Raw genomic sequence first — 24,571 nt, 5'->3', positions numbered from 1 at the left:
AATCGTAAAGTTAGGGACGGGTTATCACATATAGCCCAATCATTGGTTGGAGATGAGTTTTTGAACAAATCGGGTCATTTTTTTACTTTTAGACCTATAGCCCTCCCTATTGGAGATGACCTTACTATTTATACGAATCTCACATGTATTAGATAGTGATTCAATATATGTGTCCAAATAACATAGCCGATAAGAACTTCAAGCAAATATTGAATATTTAGTAATTTATATAACTTATTGTCCATGTGTAATCATGTGGTGGCCATTTAGTGTAACTTGAATCAATTTGAACAAAAGAGCGTGACAATAAGAATCCTTATCCAGAAGAATACAACTTTTCATTATGCTCTAAATTGATGCAAAACTGATATTACAAGTAAGCAACAAGAATAAAATTGACAAATCTAAACTCCTTTTTTTTTTTTTTTTTAACAGTAACAAATTCCACAAACTCATCAACTATTTGTTGTGACTATTAGGGGTGGGTATAAAAACTGTGAAATCGTAAAAGCGAATCAAACCGTGATAAAATAAAGCGTTAAAAATCATGTTGACAAAAAAAGTCAACATAGGTTCAAGAACCAGACCGAACCGTTTATACCGATTATAGTTTTCATGTGGGTAAAACTGCTTAGAACAACCATGAATGTAAATAATTAACTAAATTTAATAGTTGATACTTGTGTCGCTAAATAAGTAGTGAAAACCAAACTGGTTTCACCTTGTACGACAACATTTCTCAATTAGGTCTTTTACTTGCATGGTTCACCTATTGATATAAGGAACATATTTGAAAGAAAAAAAAAAAAAAAAAAAAAAAGTCATTTTCTCTCTAGATCTCAAAAGTTGACATCTTGGTTTTGATTTCATATTTTTCTTGGATAGAATGATCTTAAGGTGTTCAGTTACATCCTATTTTTTTCTTTCGCTTTTTCCCAGGCATTTTTTTAAGGGAGTTTTAACAAAAAATCCGTGATACTGTTCACTTTAACGAAAAACCACATTTTTACACTAAAAAGTCAATCTTAGTACTATTCACTTTACCCTTTATTTTGTCCTTATCATTAAAACTCAAAATTTTCAAGCTCTTTTCATTAGTTTTCTTTTTTTTTAATGGGAAAATTTGAAATAGGTCCAATTTTATAAGCCACCTTTTGAAATAGGTCCAATTTTTAGTGACTTTTGACTTTTGAAATAGGTCCAATTTTTAATTACTTTGGACCCGTATCAAAAAACCCCTTTTTTAATCTCTTGATAGTCCCTTTTAGGCTAAAATTATTGTATTCACAATGACATTCTTACTGCATATTGGATTATTTGTATGTGTGGATGTATATTTGTATTATGAATGTACATGTACATTTGAATTGTGTTTCTTTTTTTTGTTTGCTTGGTGTCAATGACATTTGCATTTTGATTTGGTATTTGAAAATGTGAGTATGATTCTCTCTTATCCTATTCTCATTTCATTCCCTCGCTCCTCACATTTTGTTTTTTGTCTCTATAAAAATATCAATATAAGATCTTGACGTGGCTTAATTGTAACCGTTCAAGTAGGAGGAGAGGGATTGATTTGGATGGGTTTGATGGTTAGTTTCTAGGAATGTTCTATTGGTGTTCATTTTCTTCTACAGAGTTACCAAAATCTCAAGTCCCCATTTGATCCTTGAGTACGACCCAATCATATTTGTTGTAATACAATCATATTCTTGAGGTTTGGATTTTTTACTATCATGTTTCTGCCCAATCATATTTGCTTATGTTTTCGTTAGAAAATACGCGCATGTTCTCTAAACTAAAATACACTTCTCAGATTGGTGTGATTATTGGATTGGATTTTCCTTATTTACCTTCATATAATGGTGGGTTTAACTTTTTAGGTGAAAGTTTTTACGCAACCTCATTACTTGCAAAATTTTGTTCAGTCAACATTCAATGTCCTACCATCAAATCAAGTTAAAGGTACGAATCACGATCATGCTATTTTTGTCACTTTTTATTCCCTTGCTAAACACAATGGAGTGAATTGTCTTCATTTGCATTCTTGCATTTGAAATTACGTATGTTCTTACCTGACATTTGTAAGCTTTTGATTAGTCATGAAATATGATACATTTTCTCCGTGTTTAAAAACTTATGACATACAATCAATTTCTTTTTGGTTGGGTTGAAATGATATTGATTGTGCTGCTATAAAGTTCCTTTTTATAGTTGGGTTCAAAATCATGTTAATAGAATCTTTTTTTGGTTGGTCCGATCTGTAACAGATGAGATTGCTTTGTTTGAATCAAAATTTGATCTTTTTTTGTGTGAAATTATATTGGAATCGCAAATTTGTCAGGTATATCTTAGATTCTTTGTTGCATATTCACCTTCTCACAACTTTTATATTGTCTCTTGATTGGATGGATTTTTATAATTTCCATGATCAACGGATGCATGAAGTAAGAAGGAAGCTACTACTTTTATGGAGCTTCTTTGGCATGGTAAGTTGAAGTTGCAAATCATTTTTTTTCGTTCACGGAATTCATTATCTTGCTATATTGGCAATTAGCAGTGTCTGACAATTGGCAAAGTGTATTCATTTTTCTGCTTAATTTATCTTGAGAATATTTGCATCTTAATACTTATTTTAATTATGTTAATTTGTCCCCTTTTCCATAGAATTTTGTGCAATGTGAATGTAGGTTATTCTCAATCCTCAGATAGTGATTATTTAAGGACTTCTCCAAACTTGGCTACTCAGCTTTTCAAATACAGAGCAGAGAGGAGTCAGATGAGCTAGAATCAAGTTGGTATCATTCTAAATTATTCTTAATCATTTACAACTTGCAGAATTAGTTAAATGTATCAAATGACTAGCATGTGAATTTGTGTATAGTTAAAAATAATCTTATCCTTAAGGATTATTGATTTGGGGAATTTGGTTGAGTAAATTTAGGGTTACTGATTGGGCCAATTTGGTTGATTAGTTGATCTGATTTGGATGGGTTTGTGGGTTAGTTTCTAGGAATGTTCCATTGGTGTTCTTTTTCTTCTACACAGTTACCAAAATCTCAAGCCCCCATTTGATCCTCGAGTACGACCCAATCATATTTGCTGTAATACAATCATATTCTTGAGGTTTGGATTTTTCTCTCATGTGTGTTCTCTAAACTAAAATGCACTTCTTAGACTTCTGTTTCTTATGGAAACGGGCATCCTGCATGTTTTTTGCTTTGCATGTTTGTGCTTGAAAACTTAGATGCTAGAATAAGAATGAAACAGTTTTTATATTTTTTTGTCAACTGCTAAAACATGTGCCTAACCTACAGGATATATATTTTGCCACCTTGACTGCAGGGGCTAGATTTGTGTGAAGATCATGTTGCTTCTCTTTCTTCTGTTTATTAGGGAAACAGAACGTTCAGTTTCGTCCTGTTAATTGTACAATGTCTTTTCATGTCAGCTAAGTTGAATGTATATAAAAACGAAGCTGCATATCTTACCGACCTCATTCACTCATCTATCCCTCTGTTCATTCATGATTGTGTTGAATTTATTCAGGTAAAATGTGTTTTATTCATGTAGTTCAAGGTGATGCATTCAAGTCCCGCAACAACGCGCGAGCATATTTTCTAGTTAATTACTATTGGTTTTCCCTCAATATAGACAACATTAAATTGGTCAAATTTATTTAGTAAAGTTTTTATGACTGTAGAATTTCTCGTTTAAATTTCTGGTTTTAGAGAATTCTTCATTAAATTTCTGGGTGCTTTTGAGGTTATTTTATCCGTGAGATTTAGTAAATTTTTCTAGATTTTGTAGAATTGTTCGATTAAATTTGTGGATTTGGTTATTTTTTATTTTGTGCATTTTATAGTGAACTTGGTTGTGGGTTTCGATGTTTGTCTATGGCAAGGTAAGGGATGCCAACTCATGAACCAAGTGGTCTTTCAGCACCTGTAGGAGATGAGCGAAGTGATATGGTATAGTTTCCTTTAATTTTTACAATTGCTAAATGTAGATGACCAAAGCGAAATATCATTGAGCTCTTTGCAAATTCAGATTGTTGATTTTTTTTTTTCCTTTCAATTTGCACGTCCACAAAATCCCTTCAAGTATTGGTACGACTAAGTTGCAACTCTCACAAAACAACGGAGACACCGCGCTAAACCCTTACCGCCCGATGACCCCAATTCTCAGGTACTACTTGACACTTGCTCACTTCTATGTTGGGGGAAATTAGTGCAAATTTTTCAATGTGTTTTAATTAGTGTCATTCTTTAGTGAACAAAAGTGTTTGATCCTCAATTGCCAACTCTGTAAATTTTTAGGAATGATTGAGATAAGCTTGTGGCGCAAGTGCATCTACTGTGTAGTAGTGCAAGTCCATTTTTAGGTGCATATTACCTAGGATTGTTGTAATCCTTTGCCAAGTGACTCTCTGTCTGTGGCTCATAAGCTGCTTTGTGGTTAGGGCCCAAGGGTGATTGTTGTGGGACCAACAGATTCTGGGGATGTTGTATCCAGGAATGCCAAATTCCGTCAAAAATCCAGGAGTCATAGGATAAGGGTAAGCATCAATATGTTGCCATTTAATCCTTGTTATTTGTTCTTCCTGAAGAAAAGACTCATGTGCGCTGATACTTCTAACAGGAGTATTTCTATGGCCTTGCAAATGATCTCAGCCCACATTCTAATATCGCGAATTTTAGTGACTTTTCTGTCTTTCGGATTGGGGGCGGGCCACAGGCCCCACGTTCAGCTTTGCCAATTGGTGCAGAGCCTGCTGCGGACCCTACAAGATTGGCGCCTGTGAATATTAACCGGGATTTGCTACATACCATTCTTGCTGTTTCATTTGCCAAGGAGCCTGATCAAATTATTTCTAGGTAACTTGTACCGATCTATCTGATAGAGAAATAGATAATGAATGACTGAAGTATATGACATTGATCAGTCTCGTTCACTTTCATTTGAACTTCACATAGGAAAGTAGATGGTTTTACCCCCTCACTGTCACAAGAATGAAAATACATTGTAGTATTGTGGTATTTCTTGCTTGCTTTTCCGTCTCTGGAGATAGGGATGCGAATTTGACGGTGACATTTTGTATTTCAGAGTATGATTCGTAGTCTGTAGTCTTAAATATTTACTTTTTTGGTTTGTTTTGCAGTAATGTTGCTGGGTTTGTCTTTGTCACAGACGTCGACATTCAGAGGTTTGTATGGTGAACAACTTGCTAGAAACACTTCTTGTATTCTGGTTTTCGTTGTTCTAACCCAATATGCGGCGTTACAGGAAGACAATTACGTACCGTGCACCATCGGCGGGTGAGCTTCCAAGCAAGTATTTGATTGCAGGAACCGTGACATGGCTTGAAACATGAAGTCGATGAGCAAAAACCCCAGTAGTATTGCTTTCCGGTGGATGTACGTTGCTGGCTTATGTAAGGAGTGTAAGATGTGAGCTATCTAGGCGTAAAATTAGTTTTAACGATGCATCCCAAATACGACAACATATTAGAATATTATTGTCGTTTTTTTGCATTCTAAATTTGTTATGCGAGTCTTGTTTGTCGTATTTTAGATTATACTAGAATTTAGAAAGGCGTGTCAAAGCCTGAATTATTAGAGCTTGGCAACCACAATTTTTTTTGTTTTTGTTGTCTGTACAAGATATTTAAACGAAGGACTAAGGAGGGATGGAGGAATAAATTCGTTACGAACTACTAAGTGGCATTCAGGTATTGTTCAACATTGCTATAACCTATAAGTTAAGGTAGCCCTTGCAATATGAGCTCTTTCAATTTATTCCAGGCATAAAAAGGTGCTGCAGCTGCAGCTGCACTTCCACAAAATCCTTTCAAGTATTGGTACGACTAAGTTGCAACTCTCACAAAACAAAGCGTTCACAAGACGAAAGCGAACCACCCGAAGGCCGGTACCAGGATCTACAATAACATAATGAAGGCAAGAGTTCCGGACGAGGGAAACATTGTCCAGAAGACCTTTAATTTCCTTGTACTACAAGCAAACAGATAGAATAATTTCCTTTTAATTTTTACGATTGCTGTATGTAGATGACCAAAGCGAAATATGTTTGAGCTCTTTACAAATTCGGATTGCTGATTTTTTTTAATTTTTTTTTTTCAATTTGAATGCAGCTTTGTCCAATGTCACACTAACTGAAGTTTTGAATTCCAGCTCAAGGGAAAAGAACACAGCCTAAGTATATAGTTTTCAGGTTACCAAAAAGGAAAGAAAAAGAGTGCACCATTGTGAAACCATAAGCTCCTGAAAACTGCAAAATTAGAATCCCAAATCCATAACAAACACAGCCTTACTCAAAAACCTAAAAGCTACCCACAAAAATACAAAGACAAAACCCAAAGCACCAAAACGCAATTCATAACAGAAGCACACACAAGCCAATAATTTCAACGAGTTCAAAGCGAATGAGTCGTAAACCTCAAAAGTGACATAACCAATGCTCTCTCTCACAATCCTCTCTCTCACTCGCGAGTGACATAACCAACAGCTGCGGTACAGAGTCTTATTAAGGTTTGGTATTTATCACTGACATAACCCACAGCTGCAGTGCAGAGTCCTCTTAGGATTTGGAAGGACTTGGTCCCAATTATCGCAAAATATACGGCCCAACATGCAAGAGTAAACCACCCGAAAGCTGGAACGAGGAGGAGCACCAGTAGCACCAACGCAAGAGTTCCACACAAGAGGCTGATGTTGTTCATCAGTTCATATCTATTTGTATTGTTGGAAGCTTGGAGAATGTTGGCAATGTCCCCGCGTAAGTGAGTAAATCAGCAATCAACATCACAACAGTGTTGTGGTCTGTGACAAATGGAGACGGTAAATTTCCGGTCGCATGCTCCACCTGGAGGAGAACTCCTAGGATGTTGAGGAGATGGAATATAAGTTCGTGTGCTGCCGGTGGAGATTTGTACCGACCACCCTCCTCCATAGTGCTGCTGTATTATAAACAACACAGAAAGTTAATGAATGGGAAAATGATCTCTGGAACATTACTCTAATGATATCAGGAGTTCCTAATTTTCAATTCTTCCATATTAGTTAATGACGTTGACATGTGTCATCAACCGTTAGAATATCTGCGCACAACCCAAACTCATTTGCTAGCTAATTAAGAAGATGAGCTTATAAAAGACCCCGTTTCATATACATATTGATGAGAAGGCATGTTACAGAGTATCTGGAAACCAAATTTATTTGATCCATAACTTGGACCTGGAAATTGAAAACGAAAAATGAGGTTACGCAGAGTATCATAGATAGATTAACAAGATTGTTTACTCTTTCCCTTATGCTTTACAATCAGCTTCTGACGAAAGAGTAGATGCAACATTAAAATATGATAACTAAAGAAAATGTACTAACCCAGCTGAGATTTGTGGAGAAGTTCCGACGTTCATAGGCATGGCCGAAGAGGAACGCGGCAGAGTTGGGGGAGGGAAGGAGGAGTGAGAGAGAGGAGGGAGGAGTTTGCAGGATTTGGAGGAGCAGAGGGGGTATATATAGGAGAGAGAGAGGAGGGAGGAAGTCAACAATTCCTACTCCCCTCAACTCAACAGGATTTACAGCCCTGTCAAATTAACACAAATAGCTGCTCAAATTTACAAGCTCTTGGCCGTGTTGCTACTTTGAAGGTGGCAAAATCCTATTCATACTACGTCAAGGTGGCAAAATCCTAGACGCAACTATTAGACCACATGTCCTCCAATGTGGTAAAATAAGCACATTGGACAAAATTTCTACCAAAAAGGTTTTGTAAAGGTTATGCCAAAACCTTTACAAAGCGAGTGGACGCCGGATATGAGCGAGGTGAAATTACGTTCGAGGAGCTGAAGAGAATGTGTGAGGGGTGGACAGCTGGTGTTTGCTATGTCTAATTGTGTACTTTTGCAGGTTGGTTAATTGATAAACTCCTTAAGCATTTGCTAACGATCGAACAAATTATTGTTTACGGTTGATTAATTGATAAACTCCTTAAGCATTTGCTTGGCTCAAGCAAATGCTATTGGCTTCCAAATCCTGCAAACTCCTCCCTCCTCTCTCTCACTCCTCCCTCCCTGTGGAAATTTTGTCCAATGTGCTTATTTTACCACATTGGAGGACATGTGGTCTAATAGTTGCGTCTAGGATTTTGCCACCTTGACGTAGTATGAATAGGATTTTGCCACCTTCAAAGTAGCAACACGGCCAAGAGCTTGTAAATTTGAGCAGCTATTTGTGTTAATTTGACAGGACTGTAAATCCTGTTGAGTTGAGGGGAGTAGGAATTGTTGACTTCCTCCCTCCTCTCTCTCTCCTATATATACCCCCTCTGCTCCTCCAAATCCTGCAAACTCCTCCCTCCTCTCTCTCACTCCTCCTTCCCTCCCCCAACTCTGCCGCGTTCCTCTTCGGCCATGCCTATGAACGTCGGAACTTCTCCACAAATCTCAGCTGGGTTAGTACATTTTCTTTAGTTATCATATTTTAATGTTGCATCTACTCTTTCGTCAGAAGCTGATTGTAAAGCATAAGGGAAAGAGTAAACAATCTTGTTAATCTATCTATGATACTCTGCGTAACCTCCTTTTTCGTTTTCAATTTCCAGGTCCAAGTTATGGATCAAATAAATTTGGTTTCCAGATACTCTGTAACATGCCTTCTCATCAATATGTATATGAAACGGGGTCTTTTATAAGCTCATCTTCTTAATTAGCTAGCAAATGAGTTTGGGTTGTGCGCAGATATTCTAACGGTTGATGACACATGTCAACGTCATTAACTAATATGGAAGAATTGAAAATTAGGAACTCCTGATATCATTAGAGTAATGTTCCAGAGATCATTTTCCCATTCATTAACTTTCTATGTTGTTTATAATACAGCAGCACTATGGAGGAGGGTGGTCGGTACAAATCTCCACCGGCAGCACACAAATGTATATTCCATCTCCTCAACATCCTAGGATTTCTCCTCCAGGTGAAGCATGCGACCGGAAATTTACCGTCTCCATTTGTCACAGACCACAACACTGTTGTGATGTTGATTGCTGATTTACTCACTTACGCGGGGACATTGCAGACTGCCAACATTCTCCAAGCTTCCAACAGTATAAATATATATGAACTCATGAACAACATCAGCCTCTTGTGTGGAACTCTTGCGTTGGTGCTACTGGTGCTCCTCCTCGTTCCAGCCTTCGGGTGGTTTACTCTTACATGTTGGGCCGTATATTTTGCGATAATTGGGACCAAATCCTACCAAACGCTAAGAACACTGTGTACTGACGCTGTTGCTTATGGCCGTGACAAAATGAGGGAGCTGATGAGGAGGTTGAACGGTAGCGACAACCAAATTCTTTAAGAAATTTCTTTTTGAGAAGAATTTCTTTAAGAAAAACTTGGGCTGTGTTCTATTGCCTTGAGCTGGAATTCAAAACTTTAGTTAGTGTGACATTGAATTTATTATTGAAGGCTAGCTCCTTTCCATTAGTTAAGCACATTGGACAAAGCTGCATTCAAATTGAAAAAATAAATCAGCAATCCCAATTTGTAAAGAGCTCAAACATATTTCGCTTTGGTCATCTACACACAGCAATCGTAAAAATTAAAAGGAAATTATTCTATCTGTTTGCTTGTAGTACAAGGAAATTTAAGGTCTTCTGGACAATGTTTCCCTCTTGTCCGGAACTCTTGCCTTCATTATGTTATTGTAGATCCTGGTACTGGCTTTCAGGTGGTTCCCTTTCGTCTTGTGAACGGTTTGTTTTGTGAGAGTTGCAACTTAATCCTTGAAAGCATTTTGTGGAAGTGCAGCTGCAGCTGCAGCACCTTTTTATGCCTGGGACAAAAAGAATTGTGGTTGCCAAGCTCTAGTAATTCAGGCTTTGGCACGCCTTTCTAAATTCTAGTATAATCTAAAATACGACAAACAAGACTCGCATAACAAATTTAGGATGCAAAAAAACGACAATAATATTCTAATATGTTGTCGTATTTGGGATGCATCGTTAAAACTAATTTTACGCCTAGATAGCTCACATCTCACACTCCTTACATAAGCCAGCAACGTACATCCACCGGAAAGCAATACTACTGGGGTTTTTGCTCATCGACTTCATGTTTCAAGCCATGTCACGGTTCCTGCAATCAAATACTTGCTTGGAAGCTCACCCGCCGATGGTGCACGGTACGTAATTGTCTTCCTGTAACGCCGCATATTGGGTTAGAACAACGAAAACCAGAATACAAGAAGTGTTTCTAGCAAGTTGTTCACCATACAAACCTCTGAATGTCGACGTCTGTGACAAAGACAAACCCAGCAACATTACTGCAAAACAAACCAAAAAAGTAAATATTTAAGACTACAGACTACGAATCATACTCTGAAATACAAAATGTCACCGTCAAATTCGCATCCCTATCTCCAGAGACGGAAAAGCAAGCAAGAAATACCACAATACTACAATGTATTTTCATTCTTGTGACAGTGAGGGGGTAAAACCATCTACTTTCCTATGTGAAGTTCAAATGAAAGTGAACGAGACTGATCAATGTCATATACTTCAGTCATTCATTATCTATTTCTCTATCAGATAGATCGGTACAAGTTACCTAGAAATAATTTGATCAGGCTCCTTGGCAAATGAAACAGCAAGAATGGTATGTAGCAAATCCCGGTTAATATTCACAGGCGCCAATCTTGTAGGGTCCGCAGCAGGCTCTGCACCAATTGGCAAAGCCGAACGTGGGGGCTGTGGCCCGCCACCAATCCGAAAGACAGAAAAGTCACTAAAATTCGCGATATTAGAATGTGGGCTGAGATCATTTGCAAGGCCATAGAAATACTCCTGTTAGAAATATCAGCGCACATGAGTCTTTTCTTCAGGAAGAACAAATAACAAGGATTAAATGGCAACATATTGATGCTTACCCTTATCCTATGACTCCTGGATTTTTGACGGAATTTGGCATTCCTGTATACAACACCCCCAGATTTTTGAAGTTTTACAACGTCCACACCAGGCTTGTTCTTTAGTACATTTCTGATCATGCTCCAAAGTTTTTCCTGAGAATTTAAAAGAAATATATGTACTGTCATCGGAGCCTACATATACAACCATTTTGTTAAAACATCAAAATGTATTGCAAACAAGGATGCATTATGCTAACCAAGACGAACTTTGTAACAGAGTCAAGCAACAATAGCAAAGAGGGGGGGAAGAGAAGAAATGCTTGCAGAATCCAGTACGGTAAAATCATAATAAGAAAGAAAACTCAAACTAGAGGGATGTACCTGGCCCAGAACTAAGACAACATTGGCATTGAATGTATCAATTGCATGAAGAAGCAACTGCAAGAAAATGAAACTAGAATTTCAAATATATGACATTAAAACAACCATTTCAATAGTAAGTCACCAGCCATCCCTGAAGTGCAAGCAGCCTAAAAATTACCTCGTAGCCTTGACCTTCTATCCATCCCATGGTATTGATCACCATTCCAGAAGCTCGAGATTCAGCATTCCCAGAAAGTTGTCTTTCTACCACTTGAGCAAGCTCCTTCACAAGCACTTTGTATAAATCTACATTATTACTGGATAAAAAATGGATCTTTATGGATTCATGACTTCCACTAAATTAGCAATACAAGAATTTCTCTTATATGTTAGTATCAGATATTAATAAACGATGTGAAATGATAGGTCCATATGAAGATGCTATAAATCAATTACCTAGGAGTTGTGTGCCCATAGAAATAAACAAGAGGAATATCAAGAGGAATTCCTTCAACCGGATCAATAGGCATTTCAATAGGAGTAGCGGCAATGCATCCTGGAATTGTTATAGCTCCTTGTCCAATATCCAAGTCGACGAAAGTAGGTTTCCATCCCTTCTTAGCTGCCCAACTAAGAAGCATTTTCGACAAGGTACTTTTCCCAGAATCTGTTGGTCCCACAACAATCACCCTTGGGCCCTAACCACAAAGAAGCTTATAAGCGACAGACAGAGAGTCACTTAGTAAGGATTACAACAATCCTAGGTAATATGCACCTAAAAATGGACTTGCACTACTACACAGTAGATGCACTTGCGCCAAAAGCTTATCTCAATCATTTCTAAAAATTTACAGAGTTGGCAATTGAGGATCAAACACTTTTGTTCACTAAAGAATGACACTAATTAAAACACATTGAAAAATTTGCACTAATTTTCCCCAACAAAGAAGTGAGCAAGTGTCAATTAGTACCTGAGAATTGGGGTCATCGGGCGGAAAGGGTTTAGCGCGGTGTCTCCGTTCTTCCAGTACGGCGTGCACATTCACATAGCTGATATTTGGAGTCTGAAAAATCAAACATTTGAATCAGACACCATTCACATTCTCATTAGTGACAAATGCATCCGGAGCAAAAAGTAAAAAACCCAAAGTAGATAACAAGCATGTGAAATACCTCATCAGCCGTGTACTCCGTTTCCGTACTGCCCTCCATCTCAATTGTTGCTCCGTTCCAAGTAAAAACCTTCAACAACCAAAACCCACAACAGAAATGCAATTCAAAATCTTTAACAATCAAAACTCACAACCCAAATTCTATTAAAAAGATGTAAACTTGGGAAAAGAACTAGGGGAAGAAGAAGGCTTACAGCAAATTTGAGCCTGGGCGGGAAGGTGAGCCAGAAATCAGGGGGGAGCTCGGTGCCGAAGATCCCAGCGGTGCCGCTGAGCAGGCGGAGCTTGAGAGGGGCGTCGTAGCCGACTTCGATTCTGAGCTCCCTCTCTCGGTCCAGTTTCACCTGCCTTGGTCCGCCGCCGTGCGCCATCTTCTTCTGCCAGCTTGGCTCTCGGTGCTCCAATCAACTGGGATTCCGAGCGGTTTTTAGTGTTCGTTTGGGATTTCATGTTGCGTGAGGAAATCTTAGGGAATAAGGAATGAAGAGATATTTTTGGTATAAAATTATGTAATTGGTATCCTAGTGGTTTTGGGATACTTGTTTCCTAGTTTGTAGGAGATTGTATATGTTTATATATTCCTCTATGTGAGAAGAATAAAGTAGAGAAAAATATTCATCTAAAACCTAGAATTTAACTTGGTATCAAGAGCAGGTTTCGACCTGTCTCGTCTTGAAAAAGAAAAAAAAACCCTAGCCGTCAAAACTTTGGTGTTCATCAAATCTTGAACCCAGAAACCACAGCACCGTAGCCTTTGGAATCAACAAAGCTACAGAGAAAAAAAAAAAAAAAACAAATATACATAACCTGCACATCTGTCCGTGCAATGGCAGACATCAAAACTGGAGATATAATTCCCATGCAAACTATATCGGTCCAAGGTGAGTCATCCAACGTCAACTCCATTCCGTTTGGGTATCGATTGAGCGACTCGAACTTCAAGGTTTGGTCGAAGATGATGGAGGTTCATGCTTCAGGTCTCGGTAAGCAAGGGTATCTAACGGGAAAAATCCCGGCAGTAGATGAAGATGATCCAGGATATGTGAAGTGGTCAACGGAAGATGCTATTGTGCGTGGGTGGTTGCTCAAAACCATGGAACCCCACCTGCTTGGCCTGTTTATAGACTTGCCCACGGCTAAAGATATCTGGGAGAGTGTCACCCAGATGTTTTATGATGGTTCTGATGAGTCCCAATACTATGAACTCCGGTGCAAGGCTACACGGACGAGACAGGATGGTCGTCAAATTAATTTGTACTTCACTGAATTAAAGAGTGTGTGGCAGGACCTTGACAGACGACGTCCTCTTCGTATGGTGTGTGGAGCAGATTTGAAAACTCGTAAAGAAGAACTCGCAAAAGATAGGGTGTATGATTTTCTTGCGGGATTAGATGGTGTGTTTGACCAAGTTCGGAGTGAGATTCTAAGGATGAAACCTATCCCCGAAATCGAAGAATGCTTCAATTTGGTACGACGTGAATCCCAAAGGCTGGTCACTATGATGGGAACAAAAGCTACAATGACAACACCTCCTATGGCTATGGCAACTAAGGCACCTGGGTCTCGTCCACCATCTAATGGAAGTTCTCGATCATTCCGAACCCATGAGGATATTGATAAGGACAAACTCCATTGCAATCATTGTAATGGAACAAGACACACTGAAGAGACCTGTTTTGAAATTCATGGGTACCCAGAATGGTACTGGGAAAGGAAGAAGGAGCTAAAGGCACGGGGGAACAAACGGGCTGGACAGGCCCGTATGGCAGCCACTGGATCAGGAGCCGCATCTAATGCAGCAGGGAGCCAAGCTGGGTCCAAGGCCCAACAAGAGAAATCTGATGGGAGCAGGGGGATAGCTGCTGTTGCAGCGAGTCAACTAAGGCCCAGCCCGTCAAGTCCAATAGCTGCAGCCCAGTTTGCGGTGCCAATTTCAGAAGCATCTTCCAAGGAGACAGAAACGGGCCCACTTCTATCCTTAATCAATCAAATTTCAATGGGTGACAACGCAGAAGATTCAGGTAAAATCGGTACTGTTTTAATAACTTCCACCAAGAGAGATACTGGTTGGATAATTGACTCTGGAGCTACATACCATATGACTTACGATGCATCATTATTTTATCACATGACTTCACCATCTAAAGAAGATGTCATTACAGCCAACGGTGATGTTGCTCCTGTAACGGGAGCGGGTTCTATTTCCCTTACTCCATCTTTGTCTATTCACAATGCACTACTTGTTCCAACATTATCTAATCATCTACTTTCTGTTGGTCAAGTTACTGAGCAATTAGATTGTGTTGTGTTAATGTTTCCCACATTTTGCCTACTTCAGGATATCCAGACTCGGGCGATAATTGGGCGTGGTACTAAGAGGAGAGGGTTATATTATGTGGATGATGTATCGGCAAGTCACGTAAATCAAGTGCGCAGTGGTCATCCGAACAAGAATAAGACAATTTGGTTATGGCATCGTCGATTAGGGCATGCATCTTTTGGTTATTTGAAAAAATTGCTACCGTCTTTATTTCGTGGTATTTCAGACTCTGATTTTCAGTGTAATGATTGCATTCTTGCAAAAAGTCATCGTACTTCTTATCATTCGAGTTTCAATAAAAGAACAATTCCTTTTGAGCTAGTTCATTCTGATGTGTGGGGGCCTTCTCCAGTAGCCACTAATCATGGGGTTCGTTGGTTTGTTATCTTTGTGGATGACTGCACCCGAATGACATGGCTTTATACTATGAAGAATAAAAGTGATGTTGGACAGATTTTTAACCAGTTCTACTGCATGGTTAAAAATCAATTCTCTCTACCCCTTAAGGTTCTTAGGTCAGATAATGGTGGGGAATATATCAATACCGAACTTTCTCAATTTTTTCAGGAGCACGGCATTCTTCATGAGACTACTTGTCCACACACTCCACAGCAAAATGGTGTAGCCGAGCGAAAAAATAGACATATTTTGGAAACCACTCGAGCCCTCCTCATTGGTGCTCACGCTCCTCACTCTTATTGGGCGGATGCCGTCAGATACTCCGTTTATCTAATGAACCGCATGCCATCCCGAGTGCATAATTTTCGCACTCCTATGGCAGTTCTTGCTGACCATGTGACATTACCATCATCTCTTCATTTGTCCCCACGTATCTTTGGTTGTGTGGCATATGTGCATCTCCATAAAAATCAGCGCAGTAAGTTGGATCCATGTGCAGTTCGTTGTATTTTTTTGGGATTTAATAGTCAGCAAAAGGGGTACCGATGTTATCATCCACCAACTAAGCATTTGTACGTCACCATGGATGTTACATTTTCCAAGCACGAGATGTTTTTTCCCACTGAAAACACTTACTATAATCTTCAGGGGGAGATGAGCACAAATGAATATTATAGTTGGATTGATCTGCCAACTGTACAGGTGGATGACACCTGCCATAATACCATATGCCAGCCAGCCGAGAGTTCTAGTGGTTTAAGTAGCCGTGAGTGCAGCAGATTTGATGAGCCCAATCTGGGCTTGTGCCGTGAGTCCAACAACCTGTGTGAGCCCAATCTGGGCTTGTGCCGTGAGTCAAGCAACCTATGTGAGCCCAATCTGGGCTTGTCTACTTTGGATTATGTGACAAGTGGGTCTGGGGGCTTAGGGGCCGAAAGCCTTTCTAAGTCCAGCACACAAATTGGACCGAGCAGCAGCACACAAATTGGACCGTGTAGTGACAGCTCAAACACTTCAAGAAATAACCCTCCTCTAGTTGTACCCGTCCGTGTGCCCGAGGATATCCATGAGGTAAGCTTATTCCAATCTAATGAAGCTCATAATTTGACTAACATTGAAAGTAATTATGTATTGCCCCCGAGACAAAATCGTGGGAAACCTCCTGACAGGTATTCTCCGGATGGGAAAATTAGATATGCAATTGCAAAGTATGTTTCTACGCATCGACTGTCTTCCAAGTACCAAGCCTTTGTGAATACAATGGATGCTATCAAAATTCCAACAAAAGTGGAAGAAGCTTTGCAAGATCCTAGATGGAAAGAGGCAATGGAGGTAGAAATGAAAGCCCTACAAAAAAATGAAACTTGGAGCGTGGAGTCATTACCACAAGGAAAAAGACCAGTGGGATGCAAAGGGTGTTCACCATAAAACACAAAGCTGATGGAACCATTGATAGATACAAGGCAAGGTTGGTTGCTAAAGGGTACACACAAACTTTTGGGGTAGATTATCAGGAAACATTTGCCCCAGTAGCAAAGATGAATACCATACGAGTTCTTTTGTCTTTAGCTGCAAACTTTGATTGGCCGTTGAAACAATTTGATGTGAAGAATGCTTTTCTACATGGCGACTTGGAGGAAGAAGTATACATGGAACTCCCACCTGGGTATGAAGTTCAGAATAAAGCAGGCAAAGTATGCAGACTACTGTAGACATCGAAATTTCGAAACTTTCGTGTTCACAACTACGAAAGGCTCTTTATGGACTCAAACAATCGCCAAGGGCCTGGTTTGGAAGATTCACTGATGCAATGAAGAAATACGGGTACCAACAAGGGAATGCGGATCACATTTTGTTTATCAAACGCAGGGGAGGAAAGGTTACCTTGTTGATAATCTATGTGGATGATATGGTAGTCACAGGTGATGATACAGAGGAAATGGAAAGATTACAGGAGTATCTTCCTTCTGAGTTTGAGATGAAAGATTTAGGGGGTTTGAAGTATTTCTTGGGAATTGAAGTTGCTCGTTCCCGTGGTGGTATTTACTTATCCCAGCGGAAGTATGTTCTGGATCTTTTATCTGAAACTGGGATGTTGGCATGTAAACCCGCAGAGACACCTATAGTTCAGAATCATCATTTGGCTGTCTACCCGGACCAGGTTCCTGCAAACAGGGAAAGATACCAGAGGTTAGTAGGGAGGTTGATTTATTTGTCTCTCACAAGACCAGATATTGCATATGCTATTAGTGTAGTAAGTCAATTTATGCACTCTCCTAGTGAAGATCACATGGCTGCAGTAATGCGAATATTGAGTTATTTGAAAGGTGCACCTGGAAGAGGGTTGATTTTCAGGAAACATGGGCATTTGGAGATAAAAGGGTACACTGATGCTGATTGGGCCGGGAACATTACTGATAGACGCTCTACATCAGGGTACTTTACATTTGTTGCAGGAAATCTTGTGACTTGGATGAGCAAGAAACAGAATGTGGTGGCAAGGTCTACGACAGAGGCGGAATACCGTGGGATGGCGCATGGGATTTGTGAGCTATTATGGCTAAGGATTCTTCTTACAGAGATTGGGTTCAAGCCACATGGAACGATGTTTTTATATTGTGATAATCAAGCTGCGCGAGAGATAGCTAATAATCCAGTTCAGCATGATCGTACAAAACATGTTGAGGTGGATAGACACTTTATTAAAGAAAAGTTGGATGTTAAGCTAATTGACATTCCATATGTGAGATCCGAAGACCAGCTAGCTGATGTGTTAACGCATGCAGTGACGACAAGAGTGTTTCAGAACTCACTTGACAAGTTGGGCTTAGGAGATATCTACGCACCAACTTGAGGGGGAGTGTTGCGTGAGGAAATCTTAGGGAATAAGGAATGAAGAGATATTTTTGGTATAAAATTATGTAATTGGTATCCTAGTGGTTTTGGGATACTTGTTTCCTAGTTTGTAGGAGATTGTATATGTTTATATATTCCTCTATGTGAGAAGAATAAAGTAGAGAAAAATATTCATCTAAAACCTAGAATTTAACTTTTCAATGAGTAAAAGAGTGTAACAAGACACCGGAGGAACTCCGTTGGGAATTTTAAGAGTGAACACTATTGGGAAGAGATCATTTCGAATTTCTTCCACTAAAGTCACCGAATCTGAATCAAGTAATCTGAATCTTTAAAATTTGATTTAACAGCTAAAAACAAGCTTCTTTAAAAGTATAATAATTTTAGCTGTTAGATCAAATTTTAAGAATTCAAATTGATTTGATGGTTTTGATAGAAGAGATGCGGATGATCTCTTCCCAACTCTATTTAATAGGGAGTACTCTTATCCACCAACTAACGTTAAAACAAATGGACAGAGTGAAGATTAGTCCCACACTATGTCTTTTCTATTTAATGCTGCTTAGATACTATTTGTAATTTGAAAATCTGCAATTCACACCAACATAGTTTGTGGGGAGTGAGATTGAAACATTTACTTTTCTTCTGAGTTAATTTTTAATTCTTGTTCTAAATAAAGTAAAGTTACTTATTGTTATAAATAAAGTAATAATTGTTCCACCCGAGACTTTACTTAGTAACCAGGTCAGTCCTGCTTGATTCTCGCGTCAAACGATAGAGATTTGGCATAGGGCAGGGTGATTTGTTGGTTTCATAGCCTTTTCAGCTCGAATTATTAAGTCTTCATGAGTGTTCTATACCTAGTGCCCTAAAGCCTTATGGTTTGGGAGTTATTGACCTAAATCTTGTTACATGGGTTGGATCGAAAGCTTAAGTGAACTAGCATTGACAACCACCGCCATTATTGGGAAAAAAAATGAAAAAAAAAAGAAAAGAAAAAAAGTGTGAAGTTAGTATATATAAAGTATTAAATAAAGAGGACGAAATGTAGGGATTTTAGTCGAATCTCTTTAACTTTGTTGGTACACTTTACACCAAAGAAAGTTCATGAATTCTTTTCTAATTGGTTATAAATAGCTTTGACTTTTTGGTGGGATTAGTTAGAACTGTTGAAAAGATGTTCTGATTTGTAAAGTTTTCTATGGATTGCAACTTGAAATACAATACCAATTGTTTCGAGACAAATCACCAGTATCCCATACTTGTTGCCCCCATGTGTGGCAAATTGAATTTATTCCGAAAGTAGCATGGTCCCTCAACTAAAAATTCATTAACATTAGTCCCTCAACTCATCAAAACGTGCAGTTATGGTCCCTTAACTAAAAATCAATTACCAGTCCCTTAACTTTAATCTAACTAGAGAAATGGTCTCTCAACTTTAACCTAATTGGAGCAATAGTCTCTCAACTATAACTCAATTGTAGCAATGATCATTCCAACATAATTCATTTTGATAAAATTCTAACGAAGTTGACGAAAATGACCATACCTACATGTTTCAATGAGTTGAGGGACCCCAATTGTAGCAATGGTCCTTCCAACATAACTTATTTTGAAAAAATTGTAACGAAGTTGATGAAAAAGACCATAGCTACACATTTTGATGAGTTGAAGGACCAATGGTAATGAATTTTTATTTGAGGGACCATTGCTACAATTTACTTCATAAAATAAATAACGTTGTTCATGTTTAATAAAATGGGGAACTCCTAATGAAAAGTTGTGCTGCCACATATTTTGTATATATATGTTAGATAACTGCGTTTAGATGATTAGAAGAGTCGATAAGATAAAACGAAAATGTCAGATAGAGAATGTTGGTAGTAGCCTCCTTATTATCATTTATAATTATTTTGGCACACAAAATTGACATTCTTACTGACACACATTCAATACATGAAGGCCTTAGGCCCTCCGATCGAAATGGCTAGACATGATCCCATCTAGAATTATAACCCTGCAAAAAAATTATTTTTAAATAAACAGTGTCAGGCCATACATATATATCATCTCCAACTGAATGGCCTAAACATAGTCCTCTTATAATTTATTAGTTTTAAGTTTATACTTTAAATTTATTGGTTAATTTAGTTAAACTACCGTTAGATGTTTTTAAATCTAGTCGTTGAATTCAAATCAATTATTGCAACTAAGAAGTTAAATCCCAAAAATGCTAAGAGGGGGCTACATTTGGCTAGCCTAATGCCCCTTTGGCCAAATAATGACTTGGTGGGCTTCAACAATTTATATGACACATCCTGATCCGGAATGTCCATTAGGACTCCAAATCGAGTTGTGTTGGCCGACACCTGGAAGGTGACGAAGCCATAAAGTGTAGTGATGTGAAAAATGTGAATAAATTTAAACCTAAAAGTCCCTAAATATAAGAGTGCGTTGGTGAGCGAGAATGAACCCATTTCACATGTGATGACAGAGCATAAGTAAAGTACATTAAGGTAGGTTAAGGATTATACCTTCAAGGGTAGCCACCTATACTGAGATTTGCCAAGAATCCTCGTCGATACAAAAGTTCAGCAACTAACACTTGGAGGGGAGAAAAACAAGGGTGAGTGGGCCCGAAAATAAAGTTTTATGAAAACCTTTCTGGAAACATTGTAACCTCTAGCCGTAAAACATGTATAGTTTCTAGAAAATCATACTACGTATAGGTATGAAATCAAATGCAAATCAACAGTAAATCCAGAAGTATGCCACATCACAATATCTCAACAATAGCATAATAAAAACAGGTGCTCATCAATCTACCCTGGCACACGAGTTCATGCAGATAGTTTCTGACATGAACAAGACTATGTATATGTACGCTCTAGTGCTACAATCACGTGAAAACTAGCAATAATCGCAGTCACCAACGAGTCGGAGTTGCCTAATGAAACCTGTACGACAAGACTAACACCTACTTGGATCCAAGGTGAGTGTGCGGTGCAGAGGTGAACATACACGTGAAAGACTGATCTTGGCCCGGGTGCAGCAATGATGAGCAAACTACACATATATATAATCATGCCATAACGATTCAATAATTCTAGTCAACATACTAACATTCATAGTCGTAGTTATAATTATGGCATCAAAGATCAAAAGCATACTTGTGTATCCCGTAAGATGTAGCATATTTCATAAATTACGTCATTTCGCTAATTCTTATAAACTTTAGTCTAATAAAGGTATGCGTAAGAATTTCTTTTTCAAATGCATAAATGGAAACTATCAATCACACACACACACACTATAAAAAGAAAAGAAAAGACCCATTCACCTGAAGTTCGCACTACAACTCCCTAGCACGAATATCGAGGCATCACGAACGATCGTCGCCTAGAACAAATATCAAATCACGTCTCAAAATTCTTATCAATAGAACACATAACTTACATAAAACACATCCCCAAGGACATTCTAAAATGATTTGAAACCCATTGACTAAAAGTCAACCGTTGGTCCAAGGTCGGCGATATGATCTACAACCCTACGTAACTCGATCCGGCAGATCCGCAACTTAGATTTCCAATCTGTAACTTCCCAAAAGTTTCAATAAGCTTCTAGAACAACATCCTAAAGTTTCGAAACGATCCAACTGTCGGATCTCTGCCAATCGCTAAAATTAAGTGGCGGCCGACGTTTAGATTTACAAATTTAGAAAACCTACCCGGGAAGATCCATATGTAGATTCCCAATCCGTCAGTTCCTAACATCCTTAAATATTATGTACTATTACGTATTAAAGTTTGGTGACGATCTAATGGTCAGATCGTCAATTTATATAAGGATCAAGTGGTGGTCTCTATCAAAATTATGTTCAAACGATGAGATTTCATCAATCAGACTTCAGCTATAGAATTGGGGAATCAAATTTAGCCTAGGAAGGTCAGGGGGTGCCACAGCCCACGCGTCGCCGACCGCCTCAACTCGCCAAAAAATTCAACTATTTCCAAAAATTCTCAAATTTTATAGAAATGAAAATCTCAATAAGAAGAGCAAGTTTTATACCTGTGGCCAAATCCAATTTGGCCAGGAAAAGCTCCAATTTCACTCAAACTTATCGGAAACTTTAGAATAGATGAGCTTCGATTCTCCTTCCTCGGTGTTCTGACACCCCTACAACTGGTTGGGTCTTGTTCCTGGGTCCAAGGGAAGTTGATTAAGGGTGGTGGTGGGTGGTGTAACTCGCCGAATCGAAGGAATCACCATCGAGCACTTTCTGTGTTCTGATGAGGTTTTACACAGAATTGGACCTTAAACCTTTCGAATTTGGGTAGAGATGGTAGATGGGAAGTTGTGGAAGAGGTTGCAAGTGTTGGATGGTGGTGGTTCGACGAAAAAAATGGCGAAAATTGGCCGAAATTAGAACCTGGTTGGGTGTGCGGTGCGTGTCGGGCCGACGGAAAGGGAAGGCAAGGGAGCTTATCTCTCTTCTTGATTGGTCCTTTTCCTTCTCACTAATTTCTAATTGGACACTAAAAAAATTGATTGGTCTCTTTCTTTCTCCTGATTTTATGATTGGTCCCATAACCCATTAACTTATTGGGCTAAATCCAAGCCCTTGATTGGTTCTCGTTCCCACCTAGTGGGAGTCTAATTAATTTATAAACTAAAATTTAAATAAACAATTTCAAACGTCCGTAACTATATTGTTATAACCCGGATTCGCAAATGGATTTCGTCTATGCACTCGTGGCTTCAAGATCTATTCGGAAACATTAATTGTGACTTCAAACGATCAACGAAAGTCAAACATCCTCGCATCTAAGGGCATTTTCGTAAAATCACTCTTAAAATTTATAAAATCGTAAAGTTAGGGACAGGTTATCACATATAGCCCAATCATTGGTTGGAGATGAGTTTTTGAACAAATCGGGTCATTTTTTTACTTTTAGACCTGTAGCCCTCCCTATTGGAGATGACCTTACTATTTATACGAATCTCACATGTATTAGATAGTGATTCAATATATGTGTCCAAATAACATAGCCGATAAGAATTTCAAGCAAATATTGAATATTTAGTAATTTATATAACTTATTGTCCATGTGTAATCATGTGGTGGCCATTTAGTGTGACTTGAATCAAGTTGAACAAAAGAGCGTGACAATAAGAATCCTTATCCAGAAGAATACAACTTTTCATTATGCTCTAAATTGATGCAAAACTGATATTACAAGTAAGCAACAAGAATAAAATTGACAAATCTAAACTCCTTTTTTTTTTTTTTTTTTTAAACAGTAACAAATTCCACAAACTCATCAACTATTTGTTGTGACTATTAGGGGTGGGTATAAAACTGTGAAATCGTAAAAGCGAATCAAACCGTGATAAAATAAAGCGTTAAAAATCATGTTGGCAAAAAAAGTCAACATAGGTTCAAGAACCAGACCGAACCGTTTATACCGATTATAGTTTTCATGTGGGTAAAACTGCTTAGAACAACCATGAATGTAAATAATTAACTAAATTTAATAGTTGATACTTGTGTCGCTAAATAAGTAGTGAAAACCAAACTGGTTTCACCTTGTACGACAACATTTCTCAATTAGGTCTTTTACTTGCTTGGTTCACCTATTGATATAAGGAACATATTTGAAAGGAAAAAAAAAAAAAAAAAGTCATTTTCTCTCTAGATCTCAAAAGTTGACATCTTGGTTTTGATTTCATATTTTTCTTGGATAGAATGATTTTAAGGTGTTCAGTTACATCCTATTTTTTTCTTTCGCTTTTTCCCGGGCATTTTTTTAAGGGAGTTTTAACAAAAAATCCGCGATACTATTCACTTTAACGAAAAACCACATTTTTACATTAAAAAGTCAATCTTAGTACTATTCACTTTACCCTTTATTTTATCCTTATCATTAAAACTCAAAATTTTCAAGCTCTTTTCATTAGTTTTCTTTTTTTTTTTATGGGAAAATTTGAAATAGGTCTAATTTTATAAGCCACCTTTTGAAATAGGTCCAATTTTTAGTGACTTTTGACTTTTGAAATAGGTCCAATTTTTAGTTACTTTGGACCCGTATCAAAAAACCCCTTTTTTAATCTCTTGATAGTCCCTTTTAGGCTAAAATTATTGTATTCACAATGACATTCTTACTGCATAGTGGATTATTTGTATGTGTGGATGTATATTTGTATTATGAATGTACATGTACATTTGAATTGTGTTTCTTTTTTTGTTTGCTTGGTGTCAATGACATTTGCATTTTGATTTGGTATTTGAAAATGTGAGTATGATTCTCTCTTATCCTATTCTCATTTCATTCCCTCGCTCCTCACATTTTGTTTTTTGTCTCTATAAAAATATCAATATAAGATCTTGGCGTAGCTTAATTGTAACCGTTCAAGTAGGAGGAGAGGGATTACGAGAGAGATTATGAGATGAGAGAATCCTCCTTGAAAAAGACATGTTTTGTTTGTAACTTTGTTACTTTGTACAACTATTTTAGAACTCGTATTTGATG

General features: G+C 38.1%; 3 protein-coding genes and 2 long non-coding RNA genes across 12 annotated transcripts; 3 read left to right on the top strand and 2 right to left on the bottom strand.

Moving 5' to 3' along the window:
- The first annotated feature begins 1,980 nt into the window (after positions 1–1,980).
- On the top strand, positions 1,981–6,750 carry LOC137739772 (protein CLP1 homolog). 6 transcript variants are annotated; one of them, XR_015966934.1, is made up of 9 exons: positions 1,984–2,486; positions 2,688–2,791; positions 3,902–3,968; positions 4,102–4,185; positions 4,468–4,555; positions 4,639–4,874; positions 5,159–5,203; positions 5,284–5,728; positions 5,802–6,100. XR_015966934.1 is itself a non-coding variant. In XM_088700530.1 (8 exons), the coding sequence occupies exons 3-7, from the start codon at positions 3,952–3,954 to the stop codon at positions 5,214–5,216; spliced, it is 483 nt and encodes a 160-aa protein (XP_088556656.1). In that variant the 5' UTR covers positions 1,981–2,486; positions 2,688–2,795; positions 3,863–3,951; the 3' UTR covers position 5,217; positions 6,683–6,750. The 6 variants fall into 6 exon arrangements, 2 of the variants coding, with proteins under 2 accessions (XP_088556656.1, XP_088556655.1); XR_015966933.1 differs by having other exon boundaries at positions 3,863–3,968; XR_015966932.1 differs by having other exon boundaries at positions 2,688–2,795.
- On the bottom strand, positions 6,261–7,536 carry LOC148694138 (uncharacterized). Its single transcript, XR_015966935.1, has 2 exons — positions 7,401–7,536; positions 6,261–6,973 (listed from the first exon to the last, which is right to left on the bottom strand). It is a non-coding gene; the product is annotated as an uncharacterized LOC148694138 (long non-coding RNA).
- An 800-nt stretch (positions 7,537–8,336) lies between these two features.
- LOC148694137 (uncharacterized) lies at positions 8,337–9,639 on the top strand. The gene is made up of 2 exons (XR_015966152.1): positions 8,337–8,472; positions 8,900–9,639. It is a non-coding gene; the product is annotated as an uncharacterized LOC148694137 (long non-coding RNA).
- On the bottom strand, positions 8,837–13,231 carry LOC137740428 (protein CLP1 homolog). 3 transcript variants are annotated; one of them, XM_088699387.1, is made up of 10 exons: positions 12,658–13,231; positions 12,465–12,533; positions 12,263–12,355; positions 11,748–11,989; positions 11,470–11,608; positions 11,310–11,366; positions 10,947–11,120; positions 10,628–10,863; positions 10,285–10,343; positions 8,837–9,197 (listed from the first exon to the last, which is right to left on the bottom strand). In XM_088699387.1, exons 1-9 carry the CDS (start codon positions 12,832–12,834, stop codon positions 10,286–10,288), a joined length of 1,245 nt encoding a protein of 414 aa, XP_088555513.1. In that variant the 5' UTR covers positions 12,835–13,231; the 3' UTR covers positions 8,837–9,197; position 10,285. The 3 variants fall into 3 exon arrangements, with proteins under 3 accessions (XP_088555513.1, XP_088555511.1, XP_088555512.1); XM_088699385.1 differs by lacking the exon at positions 8,837–9,197 and adding an exon at positions 9,563–10,218 and having other exon boundaries at positions 10,299–10,343; XM_088699386.1 differs by lacking the exon at positions 8,837–9,197 and adding an exon at positions 9,563–10,218 and having other exon boundaries at positions 10,299–10,343; positions 10,947–11,081.
- A 58-nt stretch (positions 13,232–13,289) lies between these two features.
- On the top strand, positions 13,290–16,610 carry LOC137740427 (uncharacterized). The gene has a single exon (XM_068480300.2). The coding sequence runs from the start codon at positions 13,290–13,292 to the stop codon at positions 16,608–16,610; it is 3,321 nt and encodes a 1,106-aa protein (XP_068336401.2).
- Positions 16,611–24,571: the final 7,961 nt, after the last annotated feature.

This window comes from Pyrus communis, chromosome 9 (assembly GCF_041283825.1).
Source record: "Pyrus communis isolate YQ-2024b chromosome 9, ASM4128382v1, whole genome shotgun sequence".
NCBI lineage: Eukaryota > Viridiplantae > Streptophyta > Magnoliopsida > Rosales > Rosaceae > Pyrus > Pyrus communis.
This window is presented reverse-complemented; position numbering and strand designations above follow the sequence as displayed.